The sequence below is a fragment of the Gossypium raimondii genome, chromosome 12, assembly GCF_025698545.1.
Source record: "Gossypium raimondii isolate GPD5lz chromosome 12, ASM2569854v1, whole genome shotgun sequence".
Classification (NCBI taxonomy): domain Eukaryota; kingdom Viridiplantae; phylum Streptophyta; class Magnoliopsida; order Malvales; family Malvaceae; genus Gossypium; species Gossypium raimondii.
In genome coordinates, this window is record NC_068576.1 from 53,514,532 (window position 1) to 53,532,844 (window position 18,313).

Genomic DNA, 18,313 nt, shown 5'->3' on the forward strand with positions numbered 1-18,313 from the left:
GTTGGCAATATACCTAGTGGCTAACATGATTAAAGAAACATCATCTCCTTCCTCTCTACTTTTCTTAAAAACGTTTGATGTTTGGATTTGAAAACTTATGGCAGCTAGCACGCGTATTCAACTAATTGTTGAGTATATATGCGTGCATAGTTGTATCATAGCTTGGGTATTGGGTATTAAGTTGAGCCATAAAATGTTTAGTTGGAATTTAATCAAGATCTAATCTATATTGATTACTAAAAAACTAGTATGAAAGAAGGAAAAAAATGGAATATATATATAGGCAGAGGAAGTAAGAAAGTGTGAGAACATCTCAAAAACAAAGAGAAAAAGAAACAAACAACCCAATATTACATCATTTTATCTATATATATCTCAAAAAGCTCTGGGAACCCTAACCAACGGCTTAAATCCCAAAGTATTTTACGTGTTGCAAATCACTGTATCACACATTCATTAATAAATCCTTTTTTCTTGTTTGGGGGGGGGGGGGTTCCTTTACTTAACAGTTTTTTTTTTCAGAAGCAGACAAGTTTTATGCTCAAAGCTGCATCAAATGCCTGCAGCCATGCCCTACTTACTTCATTTCGTCAAACTCAAGCTCCTAATTTATTGAATTTAAAAAATCCAAAAAATATGGATCAATTAATAGCTCCACAAGCTTTCTCCATCGGAATTCTCCGGCGAGTCATCGGATGGCGTCGAGCGTATCCTCGGTGGCGACACCAGCATTCCCTGCGCCATGTCAACCAGCAAATTAGGCAGGTCTAAAAGGGCATCCTCGTCCACATATTCTTCTTTGCTCATTTCTTCTCGATCTTTTGCCTGATGATACTCACCTGTTCCAATATTAATCCCACTTTTCATTTCATCCTTTTTAAGTGAAGCAGCAGCTGACGCCGCTGTCCGTATATCCGCCGATGATGTAGAAACAGGAAGCCGATAAGAAGCAACAGAGGCCGGGAAGTTAACAACAGCCTCACTGCCTTTTAGGGCTAGGGCTGCCACATCATAGGCAGCCGCAGCCATTTCTGGGGTGGGGTACGTACCTAGCCATATACGCGTGGTTTTGCGCGGTTCACGGATTTCAGAGACCCACTTGCCGCTCCGGTACCGGATTCCACGATACATTGGGTGTTTCCCGGGGGAGGAGGAGGAGGCCATAGGAGATTTTCCAGCAGGAGGTAGTTTGTCACACGGGGAAGGCAGGTCCTCGCACGTGTGAGTGAACAAGGGATGTGGGACTTGGATGTTTGGGTGGTCGAAGGATGATGGTATGGGCGGCTGAGAAGGATGGTCATCGGTGGGATTATTAGGGTCAGTCATCATATATAATTAACCCAAAGGAAGGTGAAAATATGATAGAGACTTTAAAACGAAGACAATCTTATTGAGAGGTTTATAGTATTATATATATGGTATTTAAAATGGAAAGCTGATTTGTTTCAAGTGCTGGTCTCAGCATTACTCTTTAAAAAAAAAAAAAGCGAAAACGTGGGTACTTCGAGGGGCAAATAGTGGTACTCGGCAATGCCAGTTGAGTTTCAATGGGGGATTTTTTTTAGGGTTTTAGTCTTGTCGGAGCCTGAAGTGGCAAAACTGATGGTTAAGAAGAGGCTCTAATTAATCTAGTCTTTGATGGATGACACCAAACCACACGCCTTGTTTATTCCCAAACCTAATATATAGCTGTTCTCTACATACGGGATAATGCCCTATTAGCAAACTGCTTACCAGAGCTATCCCCTTTTATTGGCCCCGTTTTGCTGCACAATCACAGTACACACGCCTAAATACTTAGTTGTTTTATTTGTAGGCCACAATCCAATTTGGTGAAATTTCGATTTCAAGCTCAAAATCTATGGGATTACAGAGTTTTAGGAATTAAAAGATTGAGATTGGTTGCCAATGTAAACTATAGCAAGATGTGGAAATTGGATAAACCCATGTTTGAGTTAGTAATTACCTTAAAGTCAGTGAACTGCCTGGCTGACCTCTTTTCTTTACCACCCCAAAACAGTCAATAAACCGCCTAAGGTAATGGAATAGATGGATTTTTTTTTTGGTGAAAGAATAGATGTGTTTTTTTTATTTACGAGAATAATATGTTTTGAGTAGGAAAATTGAGTCACGTAATACTATTGATTTATTGATGATTAGTGTACTGTTGGGGTCGATGTTGCTTAGCAACATGGCATATGACTCAATTTTACTGTTCATAACAAATTATTATTGTAAATGATCTTCATTTGATTCTATATTCTTAATTAATTTTTTATATTATTTATGAAAAAAAACAGATCAGGGGAAAACAAGTTGGCAAAAATTATGGTACTTGTAATTTTCATTGACCCACATGTACCTACTTATAGAACTTCCAAATTGAAATAAATGTTTTGGACCAATTGCAATTTCTCGTATGGTCTACAAATTAAAATATCATGCGGTATTAGAGAGAGAAACCTATTCAAAATAGGTTAAAAAAATAAACCCATCGCTTAAAAAAGATTATATAAATCAAAAGAATTAAGCATCCAGTTGTTATTAACAACTAAATGTGACATTGAAAAAATCCTGTATCCAAGTTGTTGGCTATGGTGAAATTGGTGAGAAACTAAGGGAGAAAGATATTGAATGGGCTATTGAGCTTTTGACTTGCCAACCACAACTTGTAATCCGGTATTTCATTAATCAATTGAAAAGACTACTGACATGGCTGCTTATTGATTCATCTGCTTACCTAAGAGCTAGCATTTAATGAAATATTTGGATATGGTTAAAAAATGGATGCTTGTGACAAAAATCTTAGTATCAGACGAAATAAAATGAATTCCTCCACAAAAAGTGAGGTCCCATTTCATGCTTGATATATCAGCCCAAAAAGGGAAGGACATTAATATACATATAATAGATGGATAGATTCCCTCGTACACATTAATTCCCTTGGATGAAATTCGGCCAGCAAGGTCTGCTTCCATGCAGTTCTATTTTTTATATACGACTACACACATCCCACAGGCTACAGAGTGGCTTTGTCTTATAGTTATAGACATGGTCGAGCCCTGTACCAAAAAAAAAAAAAGTTTAAGCAGCCCACTTTTTATTGTTCAGATACAGTTTTCATGAATCCTTAGATCCTTCAATATTTTGAAATGGTTAATTTTACTAATTAACATCAAACATATTTAAACAATATGGATTAAAATGTAAATACTTATAGCATGAATTGTTTATATATAACGTCTTAAAGGTTATATAGGTCTATTTTTCAAAGCTATTCACGCAAATTATGCACTATTAGTTGGCGCACTTAACACTCAAGCTAATATTTTTTATATCTAGTTCTTTTGACATAATACTAAAATTATTCATAGTCCATTCGCAATCTTATAAATAGAAAGATAATACATTTCAGTATACTTAAACCCATGTCTTCCTATCTTTTTAGTCCTTTAGGAAGAAAAAAGAACTTGGATTTGAGGTTCAGATGAACCTATATAAAACCTCATTTATTGATTTCTGTACCTTTAACAAGATAGATTATTTCGATATTAAGTTGGTGTTCATCCCTCTCTGATAGATAGAACCTTAGTTGTAGTCATCATCATAGCCCTACTTTTTTTCTTCTTTAAATAAATTATTAATAGAGATATAGTTTAATTAGCATATATCATTGTTATACTAATCTTTTTCCAATATGTTTTTAAATTAAAAATTATCACATTTTCTGAAGAGAATTATCACGTCTTCATTCTTTAAATATATCCTAAAATTATATGCGTTATTATATTTAAAATCTCTAGTGTGGAGATAATTTCTCCTTAAAAGAATGTATATACCCTTAAATTCAATTAAATAGTTTTATTGGAAACAGCTTAGCTATGACTGTTACATTATCCATTAAAATATATATTTGAAGGTACCATTAATAAAATTTGGGTAAATTACACTAGAAGTCATCGACTATGATTTTTTTGTCATCAAATTATAAAAATTACAAAATAGTAACTTAATTTTGTCTTTTTTATTATCGGCTAGCTAACGTAAAACAAAAAATACAAGATAATTGGGTGATCAAAAAGACAAAATTAAATACTTTAGATAATTTTATAATTTTCATAATTCAATAAAAAAACATATTAGCCCCAAACTTTAATTAGCCCCAAACTATTCTTTCCTTCTTATCCACTGTTTTCTAATATATTAATTAATTAGATAATGATTTATCTAATATCCTTATATATATATTTTAATTAGGAAGTTAAATTAAATTTTAACTGTAATTCTTAAAAATATATTTATAGTAGAGTTATTCTTCAACCATTATTCAAACTCAGAAAAAATGTTGAAGTAGGGTGAGTTTAATGTACATTATATAAAGGAAGTTTTAGAATTAACATTTAAGAAAAAAAATTTAGTTTGTGATTTTCTTTGATTTAGCCTTGTGAATTAGAGAGTATGGCAGGTGGAGGAGGTGTAACTTCTGGTTCCGGGAAAAATTATCCGGGAAAATTTACTTCCAAAGTTTTTTTCACCTGTATTGTTGCTGCTTCAGGGGGTTTAATCTTTGGTTATGATCTTGGTATTTCAGGTAAAATAATTTTTTCAATTTCAATTTCTTCTTATTATTAAAGATGGCTTGGAATATCAATTTTTAACAAAGCAAAATTTATGTAAATTTGCAGGTGGTGTTACATCGATGGATTCCTTTTTAGAGAAATTCTTTCCAAAAGTTTACAGGAAAGAAATATCTGTTAAACCATCTGATGATCAATATTGCAAGTTTGATAGTCAAACACTAACGTTGTTTACATCTTCCTTATATTTGGCTGCTCTTCTCTCATCCATGACAGCCTCTCGGATAACCCGAGGTCTTGGTAGGAGGATGACGATGATGTTAGGTGGTTTATTTTTCGCCATTGGTGCTGTTATCAATGGTTTCGCTGAAAACGTACTCATGCTTATTATAGGTAGGGTATTGCTTGGCTTCGGCATTGGATTTGCTAATCAGGTGCGTTCTCACTATAGTTTAATTAGCATTATAAATTGCAGTTGTATGGTAATCCAAGCATTCAATAATGATTTTTTTTTTTGCAGTCTGTTCCGATTTATTTATCTGAGATAGCTCCCTTTAAGTACCGAGGGGCGATGAACATAATGTTTCAATTTTCAATCACCATTGGTATTTTAATTGCCAATTTGTTGAATTACTTCACTGCTAAGATCGAAGGTGGGTGGGGTTGGCGGTTGAGCTTGGGTGGAGCCGTTGTCCCTGGTTTGGTCTTTTTCTTTGGTTGTTTTTTCCTCACTGACTCACCCAATTCATTGCTTGAACGTAACAAGTTTGAAGAGGCTAAAGTTCAACTCCAAAAGATCCGTGGTATTGATAATGTGGAGGAAGAGTTCAATGATTTGGCTAAAGCCAGTGAGGCAGCCAAGTTGGTTCAAAATCCATGGAGAGAGATTTTAACCAGGAAGTACAGGCCTCAGCTCATTTTTGCTGTGTTAATTCCTTTATTTCAGCAATTAACCGGCATGAATGTGTTCGTGTTTTATGCTCCTGTCTTGTTCAAGAGCATGGGATTTGGTAACAACGCTTCCCTCATGTCCGCATTAATCACTAGCGTTGTCAACTTTTTTGCAACACTTGTTTCCATTGCCACTGTCGATAAGTACGGGAGGCGAACCCTTTTCCTCGAAGGTGGTCTTCAAATGTTGCTCTGTCAGTTTGTGATGACCGTTTCAATTGCTTCTAAATTTGGAACCAGTGGGAACCCAGGTGAACTTCCATTATGGTTTTCGATGCTAGTGGTGATAGCAATGTGCGTATACATAGCGGGGTTTGCGTGGTCATGGGGTCCATTGGGTTGGCTAGTTCCTAGCGAGATATTTCCGCTTGAAATTCGATCAGCTGCTCAGAGTATAACAGTGGCCGTCAACATGATATTCACATTTTGTATTGCTCAAGTCTTTACCACCATGCTTTGCAATTTAAAGTTTGGTCTTTTTATCTTCTTCGCAGTATGTGTGGTTGGGATGAGCATTTTTATTTACAAGTTTTTGCCTGAGACCAAAGGAGTACCTATTGAAGAAATGACTACTGTTTGGAAGAATCATCCTCGTTGGAGTAAGTATTTCGTCCAGAAAGATTTAAGCTGTGAAATGGGAAAGCTTTAATTTTTTTATTTAATTTTTATTTAATGTAATTAGCATCAAACTTTTTTTTTAATCTCTTTTATAGTATTAATTAGAATTAGAATTAGAATTAGAATTAAACTCTATTTTCATGTTTTTTATAGTTTTTTTCCAATTGTAATTGTTCATTAATAGAATTTCAATGATATAAAAATTAATTCATATAATTTATTACTCGGTCTTTTAATAAAAAACTAATATGGTCACTTTATTTAATAAATATGCACTTTAATTTGCCCTTTGCCATCAAAAAGTCATTTAATGATGACCAAAGTTGAATCTTGTTAAATGAACTTAGTTTAAATGTATCTATTTTATTAAATTCTTAAAAAAGTCAAATTTCATAAGGTTATTATTTTAAGAATTTTTGGTTAAAAAATGAGATAATAACACCAAAATGTTAATAATGTGGGCAGTAATTAAATAGGGATTTAATCTATAAATATTTAATATTTTAAATGTGTTGAATAATAAATTTATTTTTTATATTTTCAATATTTAATGTGTTTGATAGAGATTTTAATATTTTACTTAATATAAAAATTTCAAAGAAAATATCGAATAAGATAAATAATTAGAAAATCACTTATCACTTAACTTAGAAAATATTTAAATTACTATATTTATATTTCAACCAAAACTATCCAAAATAATATATAAACTTATATTAATAGGTTTAAAATTAAAACAAATATTTATTTTACAAAATCAATATTTACTCTTATCAAATGACGTAATTATATTTAGTACTTATATTTACACATTTACATACCAAATAATTTTCTAAACAATACTTATAAAATTTAACAGTAAAATTTCAGTACTTAATTTTCATGTACTTAACTTTTCAGTTTATCAAATACATCCTTAATTTCAATTGTTTTTGTCCACATTATTTCTAGAACTTGATAATTTTTCCTAATTTTGGTCCACCAAGTTCAACACTAATTTTTGCCTTATCCTTTAAATAAAATGTCTTATCGTTGTTTGATAAATTAAAAATCAAGTCCTAAAAAATTAAGTGTTGGAAAGTAAAGTATAAAAACAAATTAAGTATTAAAATTAAGTTATAAAATCTATTTGGTATATTAATTAAAATTAAGTACGAAATATAATTAAACTTTATGATAAAATCTATTTGGCTTTCTATTCTACCGGTGTCTGTTCGGGAAACATTTTTTTTCGGTATCGCATAATAATTGGCTCTTGTGAAATTTGAGAAATACCATGAAGTGGCGGAAAGAAGATTTTGAATGGCATTCTTTTTTTTCCTATTATTTGTTGGTTGCTATGGAAGAATCACAATTCTTATGTTTTTGCTAGTAGTAACACTTGTGTCCAGGATCTTGTGGCTACAGGTATTACTTGGCTAGGAGTTATTTATCGCAGAGTTCACGAGGAATTCAGCCGTTCGCTACAGCATTGGCGACATGTTGGTCTCCTCCGGATCATGGATGGATTAAGATGAATTCGGATGGTGCAACGTCAATGAACGATGATAACACCTCAATTGGAGGTTTTTTAGGGATGTAGATGGTCATTGGTTATGAGGGTACTCCTTAAAAGTCAGCAAGGAAACGGTCTTTCGCATAGAAGCTTGAGCGATTCTTGAAGGTTTAAGTATTGCATGGGAGAAAGGTTACAGGAATTTGGAGATAGAATGCGACAACACACTACTTGTAGAGTCTGTTCTTACAGGTAAGTGCTGCCAGTAGTAACCTAGCTGAATTACGTTTAATCAATACTTACCTTAAGAGGAATTGGAAGACAAGAATCTGTCACATTCCTAGATCTCAGAATATGACTGCTGATCGAATGGCGAAATGTACTTATGATAATTAATTTGGGTTGAAGCTTTTCGAGGATCCCCCAATTTCGTTTCAAGAGATTTTATAATCAGATGGTGATTTCCTAAGTAGAGTTATGTGATTTCATTGTTTTCGCTTAATGTTGTTTGTTTCTACTTTTTTTTTTTTTTAAAAAAACTTTAAAGGTAATGTAATTTTTTCAATAAAAATGTTATTTTTCAACCATTTTTTCTAATCTTGGTTCAAACCCATAAAAATGGAGGAAGTTTTTAAATTTAATTCTTATGTTTTATGATAAAATAAGTTCCAAACATGTTTTCATTTAATAAACCTAAAAGGTTCCTTTAATAAACATTAGATTTTGTTATACCCACGAGTCACGTTGTGGGTGAAAGAAAAATATTATATGATAAAAATAATTTTAAATTTATTTAATAATAAATATAGGTGTAAGTGGTAACGAACTTGTATTTTATTATTGTTGAACAAGTGTTTGATTATTAAATTTAATTGTTTTATTTAAAGATGATATAAAAATATGAAAAGATAAAGTGACATCATAATAATATTAATTATAATTTAAAGCAAAGGGTATTTCTATAATTTCATAACTGAGTTGGTGACCCAGTCAAGGATGACAACAACTCAACAAAGTACTTAGATATGGTATATACTATATTTTGTCACACCCACAATGTGGGTGGAAGAAAATATTTTAATAAGGAATATAAGTGCTTAAAAATATTTTTGTTTAAAATTTATTTAATAATGAAAATAGGTGGGGTGGTGAAGAACTTGTATTTTGATATAATTGAACACGCAGTTCAATCCTTGAATTTATACTTTCTTAATCTTTTGTTTAAAAATCTTTCGTATAGAAGTATGGAAAGACAAAATGATATTATAATGATATTAATTATTATTAAAAGAGATATTTTTGTAATTTTATAATTAAGTAGGTGACTTATTAACGGTGAAACCAACTAAATCGATTAGATATAAGTATTAGACATAGAAGAGTATATCGATATTTTCTAACTGTAATTTCATAACCCTCTATTATGGTTTCTAGTCAAAAAGTTAAATTGACGTTAAAAAATCCAACCAACTAGAGAATGCCACATAGTGGCTTTTATATTTTCATAAAAAACATTACTTAAATTATTTTCGGATAATATCATATTTGGTACTTATATTTTATAAAATTTCAATATGATACTTGTACTTTGAAATTGCCCAATGTGGTACTTATACTTTGAAATTGTCCATTTTGGTACATGAACTATTAATTTGTGTATTATTTGATACATGTACCTTCATAAAATGTCCAATTTCGTACTTATAAAGAGTGAAATAGAAGCTTATAAAGAGTGGAAGAATATACTAAAATGTAAAGAGAATCTGATGGTGAAAAATACCTAAATTTGGTGTTTAAGTTTCAAGATTTATTTGTAGATTTACAAAAATCTAGTGTTCTTTTGAAAAATAAATGTTGAAAATGAAAATAGGGGAGCAAAAACAAGAGAATGATAAAATTTCGACTCAAATGATTATTGGTGAGTAACGGCCATGGTGGTCGACGGTGGCCATTGACACTGAAATTCAGAAATTTTTTGGGTTTAGTTTAACTTTTAATTTGAAACTTTAAAAGGAAGATGGTTTGAATTTTAAATTAAGGAAAGTAAATGTAATTAAACAAAATTTTAATTAAAGTAGATTGTAAACAATTTTGAGTTTATTTTTGTTTAGAGTATTGAGACAAGAGAACTTAATTATTCTCTTTTCTTACATGAAGAACACCAAAAATTTTGTTAGATTTTTGGGTTAAAAACATTTAATTGTTTTATGGAATTAATGAATTTTTATTTTTATAATTTTTTGATTTTTATATATATATTTTTGATTTTTATAATTTTTAAAATTGATATATAAATACATGATAAAAATATATATATTTAATTAAAAATGCCATGTGGCATGTTTTTATTAGCCACTTATTTTTTAATGGTGTTAAAAAGTTAGACCAAAATATATAGTGGAATGATACTTTAGATACTAAATTGGAACAAAAAAATAAGTATCAAAGTGAGAAAGTGATTATATTTTAGGAGTCAAATTGTGAATTATGTAAAAATAAAAAGAAACTATAGATTTAGATATTATAGATAGATATAGATGTTTTTAGTTTAAAAAATTAAAAACAAAAATTATTTTCTAAAGTTAGAAATAGAAAATATCTCCCAAATAGTTTTAATAGTTTTTCAAGGTAAACTAAATATAACAGTTGATTATTTAAAATTAAATTAAGGAAAACTATCAAAATCGTCACTTTTGTTTGTCTCAGGTTACGTTTTAGTCACTTATGTTTAAAATGTTACGTTTTAGCTACTTACGTTATCGTGTTGTAACATTTTAATCACTGGGCGTTAATTATCGTTAGCGGTATATGAGTAAGCTGACGTGACAACGTTAAATCATCATTTAAAATGAAAATTTTAGGTTAAATTATACCATTGGTACATATATTTTTTTAACGTTAAAGCACACATGAAAATAATTAGTTTAAAATTAAATTAAAATAAATGACAATAATTTTTTAAAAGAAGGAACCATTTTTTAAAATTAAATTTTCGGCCCGCCTCCTAGGCCCAGGCCCGGCCCAAAATATGGGCCTAAAATTTTGCCCAGGCCCGGCTCGGAAAAATATCATAAGCCCGGCCTAACCCGGCCCATTTTTTAATAAACATTAAAAAATTATTTTAAAAATAAAAAAATAAAAAAAGTATTTTAAAATTAAAAAATAAAAATAAAAAATATATATTTATTATATTCGGGCCGGGCCGGGCCAAAAAAGTGGAGCCCGAGGCCCGGCCCATTTTTTAAACGGGGATCGTTTTTTTGCCCAAGCCCATATTTCGGGCCTATATTTTTACCCGAAACCTCCCATATTTCGGACGGGCCGTCGGGCCAAGCCGGGCCGCCCGGCCCATGGATAGGTCTACATCCGTGTATATATATATATATCTATATTTTAATCTGTGTAGAGGAAGTTAAATTAAATTTTAATTGCAATTCTTAAAAAATATATTTATAATAGAGTTATTCTTCAACTATAAACTCAGAACAAATGTTGAAGTAGGGTGGGTCTAATGTACATTATATAAAGTAAGTTTTAGCATCAACATTTAAGAATTTTGTTTAGTTTGTGATTTCCTTTGATTTAGCCTTCTCAATTAGAGATTATGGCTGGTGGAGGAGGTGTAACTTCGGGAAAAAATTATCCAGGAAAATTTACTTCCAAAGTTTGTTCATCTGCATTGTTGCTGCTTCAGGTGGTTTGATCTTTGGTTATGATCTTGGTATTTCAGGTAAAATGAGTTTTTCAGTTTCTTTTTCTTCTTATTATTAAAGATGGCTCGGAGTATTAATTTTTAACAAAGCAAAATTTGTGTAAATTTGTAGGTGGTGTTACATCAATGGATTCTGTTTTAGAAAAATTCTTTCCAAAAGTTTACAGGAAAGAAATATCCGTTAAACCATCTGATGATCAATACTGCAAGTTTGATAGCTAAACACTAACCTTGTTTACATCTTCCTTATATTTGGCTGCTCTTCTTTCATCCATGACAGCCTCTTGGATAACCCGAGGTCTTGGAAGGAGGATGACGATGATGTTCGGTGGTTTATTTTTCGCCATTGGTGCTGTTATCAATGGCTTCGCTGAAAACGTACTCATGCTTATTATAGGTCAGGTATTGCTTGGCTTTGGCATTGGATTTGCTAATCAGGTACGTGCTCACTATAGTTATAGCACTCTAAGTTGCAGTTGCATGGTAATTCAAGCATTCAATAATGATTTTTTTTTTTTTGCAGTCTATTCCGATCTATTTATCTGAGATAGCTCCTTCTAAGTATCGAGGGGCTTTGAACATAATGTTTCAATTATCAATCACCATTGGTATTTTAGTTGCCAATTTGTTGAATTACTTTACTGCTAAGATCGAAGGTGGGTGGGGTTGGCGGTTGAGTTTGGGTGGAGCCGTTGTCCCTGGTTTGATCTTTTTCTTTGGTTGTTTTTTCCTCACTGACTCACCCAATTCATTGCTCGAATGCGACAAGTTCGAAGAGGCTAAAGTTCAACTCCAAAAGATCCGTGGTATTGATAGGAAGAGCTCAATGATTTGGCTAAAGCCAGTGAGGCAGCCAAGTTGGTTCAAAATCCATGGAGAGAGATTTTAACCAGGAAGTACATGCCTCAGCTTATTTTTGCTATCTTAATTCCTTTATTTCAGCAATTAACCGGCATGAACGTGTTCGTGTTTTACGCTCATGTCTTGTTCAAGAGCATGGGATTTGGTAACAACGCTTCTCTCATGTCCGCATTAATTACTAGCATTGTCAACTTTTGTGCAACACTAGTTTCGATAAGTACGGGAGGCGAACCCTTTTCCTCGAAGGTGGTCTTCAAATGTTGCTCTGTCAGCTTGTGATGACCGTTTCAATTGCTTCTAAATTTGGAACCAGTGGGAATCCAGGTGAACTTCCACTATGGTTTTCGATGCTAGTGGTGATAGCAATGTGCGTATACATAGCGGGGTTTGCGGGGTCCATTGGGTTGGTTAGTTCCTAGCGAGATATTTCCGCTTGAAATTCGATCAGCTGCTCAGAGACGTATAACAGTGGCCGTCAACATGATATTCACATTTTGCATTGCTCAAGTCTTTACCACCATGCTTTGCAATTTAAAGTTTGGGTATTTTATCTTCTTCGCAGTATGTGTGGTTGGGATGAGCATTTTTATTTATAAGTTTTTGCCTGAGACTAAAGGTGTACCAATTGAAGAAATGACCATCGTTTGGAAGAATCATCCTCGTTGGAGTAAATATTTCGTGGAGAAAGATTCAGGCTTTGAAATGGGAAAGATTTAATTCTATTTTTTTGTTTAATTACTTTGTTTTTTTTTTCATATTCTGTGTTTAATTTTTTATTTAATGTAAGTAGAACCAAAATTTGTTTTAAGCTCTTTTATTTAGTATAATTAATATAATTTATTATTTAGTTTTTTTAATAAAAACTAATATGGTCACTTTATTTAACAAGTCTATATACTGAAAATCGAGAAAAATGAAAGGGAATGCAGGAATGAAGAGAAATCAATTGAAATCTGAAAATAAATTTCCAACTACATAAATATAAATTGTTGGTAGTTCTGATAATTTCTTTTCATACAATACTTCTGATAAATATTACAACAAATGAATAGAAAAACTGCTACAAAGAATTTTATGATGCATAAAGAATCAAATAATAAAACAGCAAATTAATTGACTCTGATACTACAGACTGATCTAAAAAGAATCTGTGCTGAAAACAAATGAATCGGTATGAATTTACTGTATGCAACAAAAGAATGAAAGAATAATGACAGATTTCTTTACCTACAAAGAATGCCTGTGTACCCTTTTTTGTATGTAATGGAATCAAAATAGTACTCTGAAAAAACAATCAATTTGGCTGAGGAAATGAGGATGAGCTGCCTGCAACATCAATAGGTGTCCAAGCTGAGACTGAATAAAGTGGCTGATCTAACCAACTTAGAGTAAGCGCCCCACCATCTTCTCCTTGCTTTTTCACACTGTAGTTCTCACAAGTGTACATCTTCAACAGCATTTGGCTCTGAAGCAATTCTCTCTCGCTAATCCCTATGCATCTGAACCTTCCTTGCTCCATCAGCTTCCTCCACTTTTCGAAACTCTCGTGCCTTTCAAACCTATCACTTCCTTCGCAAGCAATTATGTTCCGGATTTCCCTTGCAAACATCTCCTCTACTTTCATCCTAACTGGACTCTCCATTGGAAGGCTTGAATCGATGGAATCAAATATGGCAGAGTAGTACCTCAATGAATTGGTCACCCTTGCTTCTAAGCTTAGAACATTATGTTCAGCTTCTTGTTCTGCCATGACGACCACTGCAGGGTTCGTGCTACGAATAAGTCCCAACAAGTCCCTGAGAGCGCCTCCATTTCCATCATAAAGTGTCTTGTGCAGTTGAAACACACAATTCACAGCTACTGTCTCTTTCTCCTTTACATGGAGCATCCACAACCTCACATCTTCTAACCTGTCCACAACTGGATGGAACTCGAAAGGCAAATTCAATGCCTCGGCAAATCCCGAGAGCCTGTCTCCTGTGTCATTTAGTTCTTGCTTCGACTCACCGATTCCGGTAACTCTAACATGGCTTGGTGGATTAGCCCTTGAAGCTAAACTCTGGAACAAACTAGGCCATTGAAGCCCTTGCTTGATGTCGAAATCTATGATGTGAACCCTGTCTTTCCCTTCGAAGGCTCTCAACAATATCTCGTTTGATGTGAAGTGAAAGAATTTTGGAATCGGGCTTACCTGATTCAAGAGCCTCAATGCAGTACCATTATCATCATCAACCCGATCAAGCTCACGAGGGGTTGTGATATGAAATATGTGAGGCCAAAGCCTTGTGACTCGAAGAGTCAAAGCTTCAGTATAGTAAGCAGTTAGACGGCTTATGGCACTGCCTCTTGGAGAAGCAAGATCCCCCAACTTAGCTATATAATGATTGATGGCAGCAATGTTCTTTGATCCAATTGCTTCAACACAAGCTGTAAGTAAGTGAATAAGCTCAAACCCCTGATGCTCCCTATGGTTGATCTCCTCCTCCCTATAAACCCCCACACCAGTACCCTCATGTGGGTAAGGATTCCCTGAACCATTGCCCACTTCATGTTCTGTGCCTTGCTCGTTTAACCGAAGTCCCAAACTATGACTCTCCGAAGAAGTACTCGATCCTGAAGCTTCCTTTACCGGCCTATGGATTGTCTCAACATCCTTTTCCCCAACGTCAGTGATTTCGGTTATTACTGACTCGGTCCAAGGATTGTTAGACAATGGCAAAGGCGGTGATATCACTTCACCAGGCACAAAACACACCCTTTCTTCATCCCCTGAAGCAGTGAGAGAGAAAGGAAGTTGAGGAGCATTATGGCCTGCGAAACTTGGTTGAAACCAAAACTCACCAGCACCAAGTTGGCCCAAACTCAAATTATCACCACCGCCTTCATGAATATCACCAGAGATCTCATTATGACAGCTACCCTTTTTCCTCTTTGCCCTCCTGTCAATGACTGACTCATCAATGAAACCTTCAGCAGCAAATCTCTTCAAACATTTACCTTTCTCCCAAAACTCATCCTTGATCTCTCTCCGCCCTTCATGTGCAGTAGTAGTCAATGGCGGCAGCCGGATATTCTGCTTGAGAGAACAACCGCTGGTCTTGGATTCAGTTGGTTTCTCCACAGAAAGGCCAACAGGCCTAATAGGCTGCGACCTTGAAGTGTCCTTGCGAGAAAAACTACATGGCAGGTCCAATCTTTGTGTGCTCATTGAAGTCGGGAAATGGCAAGCTTGAAACTGTGCTGACGCTTCACTCCTCAATCTATGCCTTGGTGACACCAATGTAGAACTAGAACAACCAGCCAACATTTCTCTACAACCCTCCTACTTTCTTTCTTTTTCAGTTCAATTTCAATTCACCCACCCCCAGTTTGTTTTCTCTATTTTCTTTCCCTATCTCTCTTTTGTTTCTACAAGTTTTCAAGCTATGTGGAATGTATGAGTTTTATGTATAAAATTCCTCTGTGTTTATATGAAACTTTGCATGTATACTTTGGACAAACTAAATCTAGAGAGATAGACAAATTCTAAGTGAGTGTGTGATTTTTCAACAAACCAAAAGAAATAAAAATAAGGAATCCGATATAAAGAAGATACAGAAATGTGTTACTATATGCAACAAAGAATTAATATAAAAGAATTTTCCCACCCCCAGAAAGAATCAAAGATTTGTTAAAGAACTACACTAAAACATTTACCACAAAACAATCATCGGATTCCCACAGAAAACTCAGCTACAATCAACAATGTAAAAAGCATACAACAAAAATGCATAAATTCTCAAACCTGGACTTGAGATCCTGAAAAACTTTGACACCCATCTCAGCTTTTGTGGTTTGCAACAACAACAACAACAACAACAACAACTCCATGCTAACTGAAACTGAAACTCAAAAAACCCAGCTTTGAAATCAAACTAAACTGAAAAACATATATCACTCGGAGCTCATAACCCAAGAAAACCAACTAGAGCTTTTTTAAAAGCCTTTTTACTATTGTTCTTGCTTCATGTTGTTCATTTTAACTCTTTGTTTCTACTACAGCTACTACTATAGTCTAGTAGTATACTATACTACACACAGACACACACACACACACACACTTCACTAGTAAAAATACTTACCTCTTTCACCTTCACGTCTCCATCATTGCTTTTCCCTTTTCTTTTTTCTTTTTCCTTCTTTTTGGGGTTTCCTCTTCTGGGATTCATTTCAAAGCAGAAAAAATACCATGGTGAATAATAGTCTTTGTGACCGTTGGAGTGTTGTCGGTGAAATATGACCGTTAAGAGTGTTGCGGGAGTTGGTGTCTTAATTTTTTAGGGAATTTTCTCCTTGTACTATGACTGTTTTCTTTCCCTTTTTCTTTTTTTTTTTTTTGTGAAGAGTGTTGAGGTCCACGTGACGCACACGTGATTGTCTCCTGATACCATTTGACTGAACCGTTGTGTCACCGGCTCTCAGCTCAGCATTTATACTTATTTTAAAGCATTCCACTGAGTTAGCTGGTGGTTAATTGGATACTAATAAGAAAATACCTCACTTTATAAATTAAATTTTATTACTTTTTAGGGATTTTATTAAAAAAAATGTATATAATAAAAATTTAAACTTAATAATTTATCATTTTCATTTTAAATAAAATCTCATTTATTTATTACATCATTTTTTATAAATATGTTTCTTACATAATTTTTTTAATTACTCATCAATCTAATTATTATTTATTTTGGTAAGAAATATTATTGTTTGTTTCGTACCAATTGTGTTGTACCTTTTGTTTTGTCGTCTTATGAAAATTAACATTTTCTTTAACTTCCTAACCTGCCAATTTTAACATAATTGCAAACATGTGGCGCATGTTCAGCAACCATTAGAGGGTCTAATTATAGTTTTGTTTTATCTTTTACTTAAACTTCGACTCGTTTATGTGGGTCTGACCTTTTTGTGTCTCTCATCCAACCAATAAAATCCTGCCACGCTGAAGATAGTAGGGATATTGTAGTCAATTTACAGTTCGGTGCAGCTGACAACAAGTGACAAAGGACAACCAGGTGTCCAGGTGCCTTTATTTTTTTTAGGTTGGTTCCGTAAGGGGATGAAGCAACAATTTGGTAACTTTTTTTTTACTTTGCCCCTTCAAATTTTTTTCACGTTAATATTAAATTTTAACATTTTTTTTCAATTTAATCCCTAAATTTAGATTCAATTAAGGTATGGGTGATGTGCACTTGAATATTTTTGTAATTTTTAGATTATATATATTTTTAAACTTTTATGTGATCTTAAAGTGATACGTCATTATATCTTAATAAAATTCTACTTCAAAAATTAAATTGAAGAAAGATGTCAAATTTTAAAATTAAATGATCAAATTAAGAAAAATGATCAAATTCAATGACTAAATATTATTTTATCCTTTGATTGAAGATAAACCAATAATATAATTATAGCTCGAGTTTTGTGCATTTAATCAATTTTATCGATTTAAATTTAATATATTAATAGTCAAATAAATTGATTTGGGGTTAAGATTCATTTATTTATAAAATAAAAATACCATTGCAAGCCGTTTAAGCAATGAAATGTTTGAGTCGGCTAATTTAATTTGGCTAGGTTATTTTATATTTGGATATTTGATTTTATGTTTAGGAAAAAGTAATTAATTGAATTGAGTTTTTTTATATTTGAGTATTTAATTTTATATTTGGATAATTAATTAAATAATTTAATTGGATTAAGTTATTTTATATTTGAGTATTTAATTTTACATTTGGATAATTTATTGAGTAATTTAATTAGGTTGTGTAATTTTGTATTTGAATATTAAGTAGGAATCATAATTTAGGTTGATATAATGTTTAATCGAGTTATTCGATTTAGATGGGTATCTAAAGTTGATAATCAAATGATTGGATCATTTAAATTGAATTATTTCAGTTTATTTGATTCAATTATGTCAATTCATTTTGCTCACTCTTAAAGAGAATAGTAGAGATATGTAAACTCATCCTAGGCTCAGGTGAAGGTAAAAAGTATCATGCATGTCATTGTATTAAGAGGTGGATTACATTTTATCCTCTCTACTCAAAAATAGGTAAA

General features: G+C 32.9%; 3 protein-coding genes and 1 pseudogene across 5 annotated transcripts; 2 read left to right on the forward strand and 2 right to left on the reverse strand.

The window, feature by feature from the left end:
• Positions 1 to 292: 292 nt before the first annotated feature.
• LOC105765189 (ethylene-responsive transcription factor ERF027) lies at positions 293 to 1,397 on the reverse strand. 2 transcript variants are annotated; one of them, XM_052625709.1, is made up of 2 exons: positions 840 to 1,397; positions 293 to 735 (listed from the first exon to the last, which is right to left on the reverse strand). In XM_052625709.1, the coding sequence occupies exons 1-2, from the start codon at positions 1,327 to 1,329 to the stop codon at positions 689 to 691; spliced, it is 537 nt and encodes a 178-aa protein (XP_052481669.1). In that variant the 5' UTR covers positions 1,330 to 1,397; the 3' UTR covers positions 293 to 688. The 2 variants fall into 2 exon arrangements, with proteins under 2 accessions (XP_052481669.1, XP_012439612.1); XM_012584158.2 differs by having other exon boundaries at positions 293 to 1,397.
• A 3,288-nt stretch (positions 1,398 to 4,685) lies between these two features.
• On the forward strand, positions 4,686 to 6,177 carry LOC105765190 (sugar carrier protein C). Its single transcript, XM_012584159.2, has 2 exons — positions 4,686 to 5,011; positions 5,098 to 6,177. The coding sequence occupies exons 1-2, from the start codon at positions 4,700 to 4,702 to the stop codon at positions 6,175 to 6,177; spliced, it is 1,392 nt and encodes a 463-aa protein (XP_012439613.2). The 5' UTR covers positions 4,686 to 4,699.
• A 5,040-nt stretch (positions 6,178 to 11,217) lies between these two features.
• On the forward strand, positions 11,218 to 13,001 carry LOC105765191 (sugar transport protein 1-like; annotated as a pseudogene).
• Positions 13,002 to 13,160: 159 nt separating this feature from the next.
• On the reverse strand, positions 13,161 to 16,501 carry LOC105765192 (scarecrow-like protein 28). 2 transcript variants are annotated; one of them, XM_052625762.1, is made up of 3 exons: positions 16,336 to 16,501; positions 15,999 to 16,095; positions 13,161 to 15,637 (listed from the first exon to the last, which is right to left on the reverse strand). In XM_052625762.1, the coding sequence occupies exon 3, from the start codon at positions 15,519 to 15,521 to the stop codon at positions 13,509 to 13,511; it is 2,013 nt and encodes a 670-aa protein (XP_052481722.1). In that variant the 5' UTR covers positions 15,522 to 15,637; positions 15,999 to 16,095; positions 16,336 to 16,501; the 3' UTR covers positions 13,161 to 13,508. The 2 variants fall into 2 exon arrangements, with proteins under 2 accessions (XP_052481722.1, XP_012439614.1); XM_012584160.2 differs by having other exon boundaries at positions 13,161 to 16,095.
• Between the last annotated feature and the right edge of the window lie 1,812 nt (positions 16,502 to 18,313).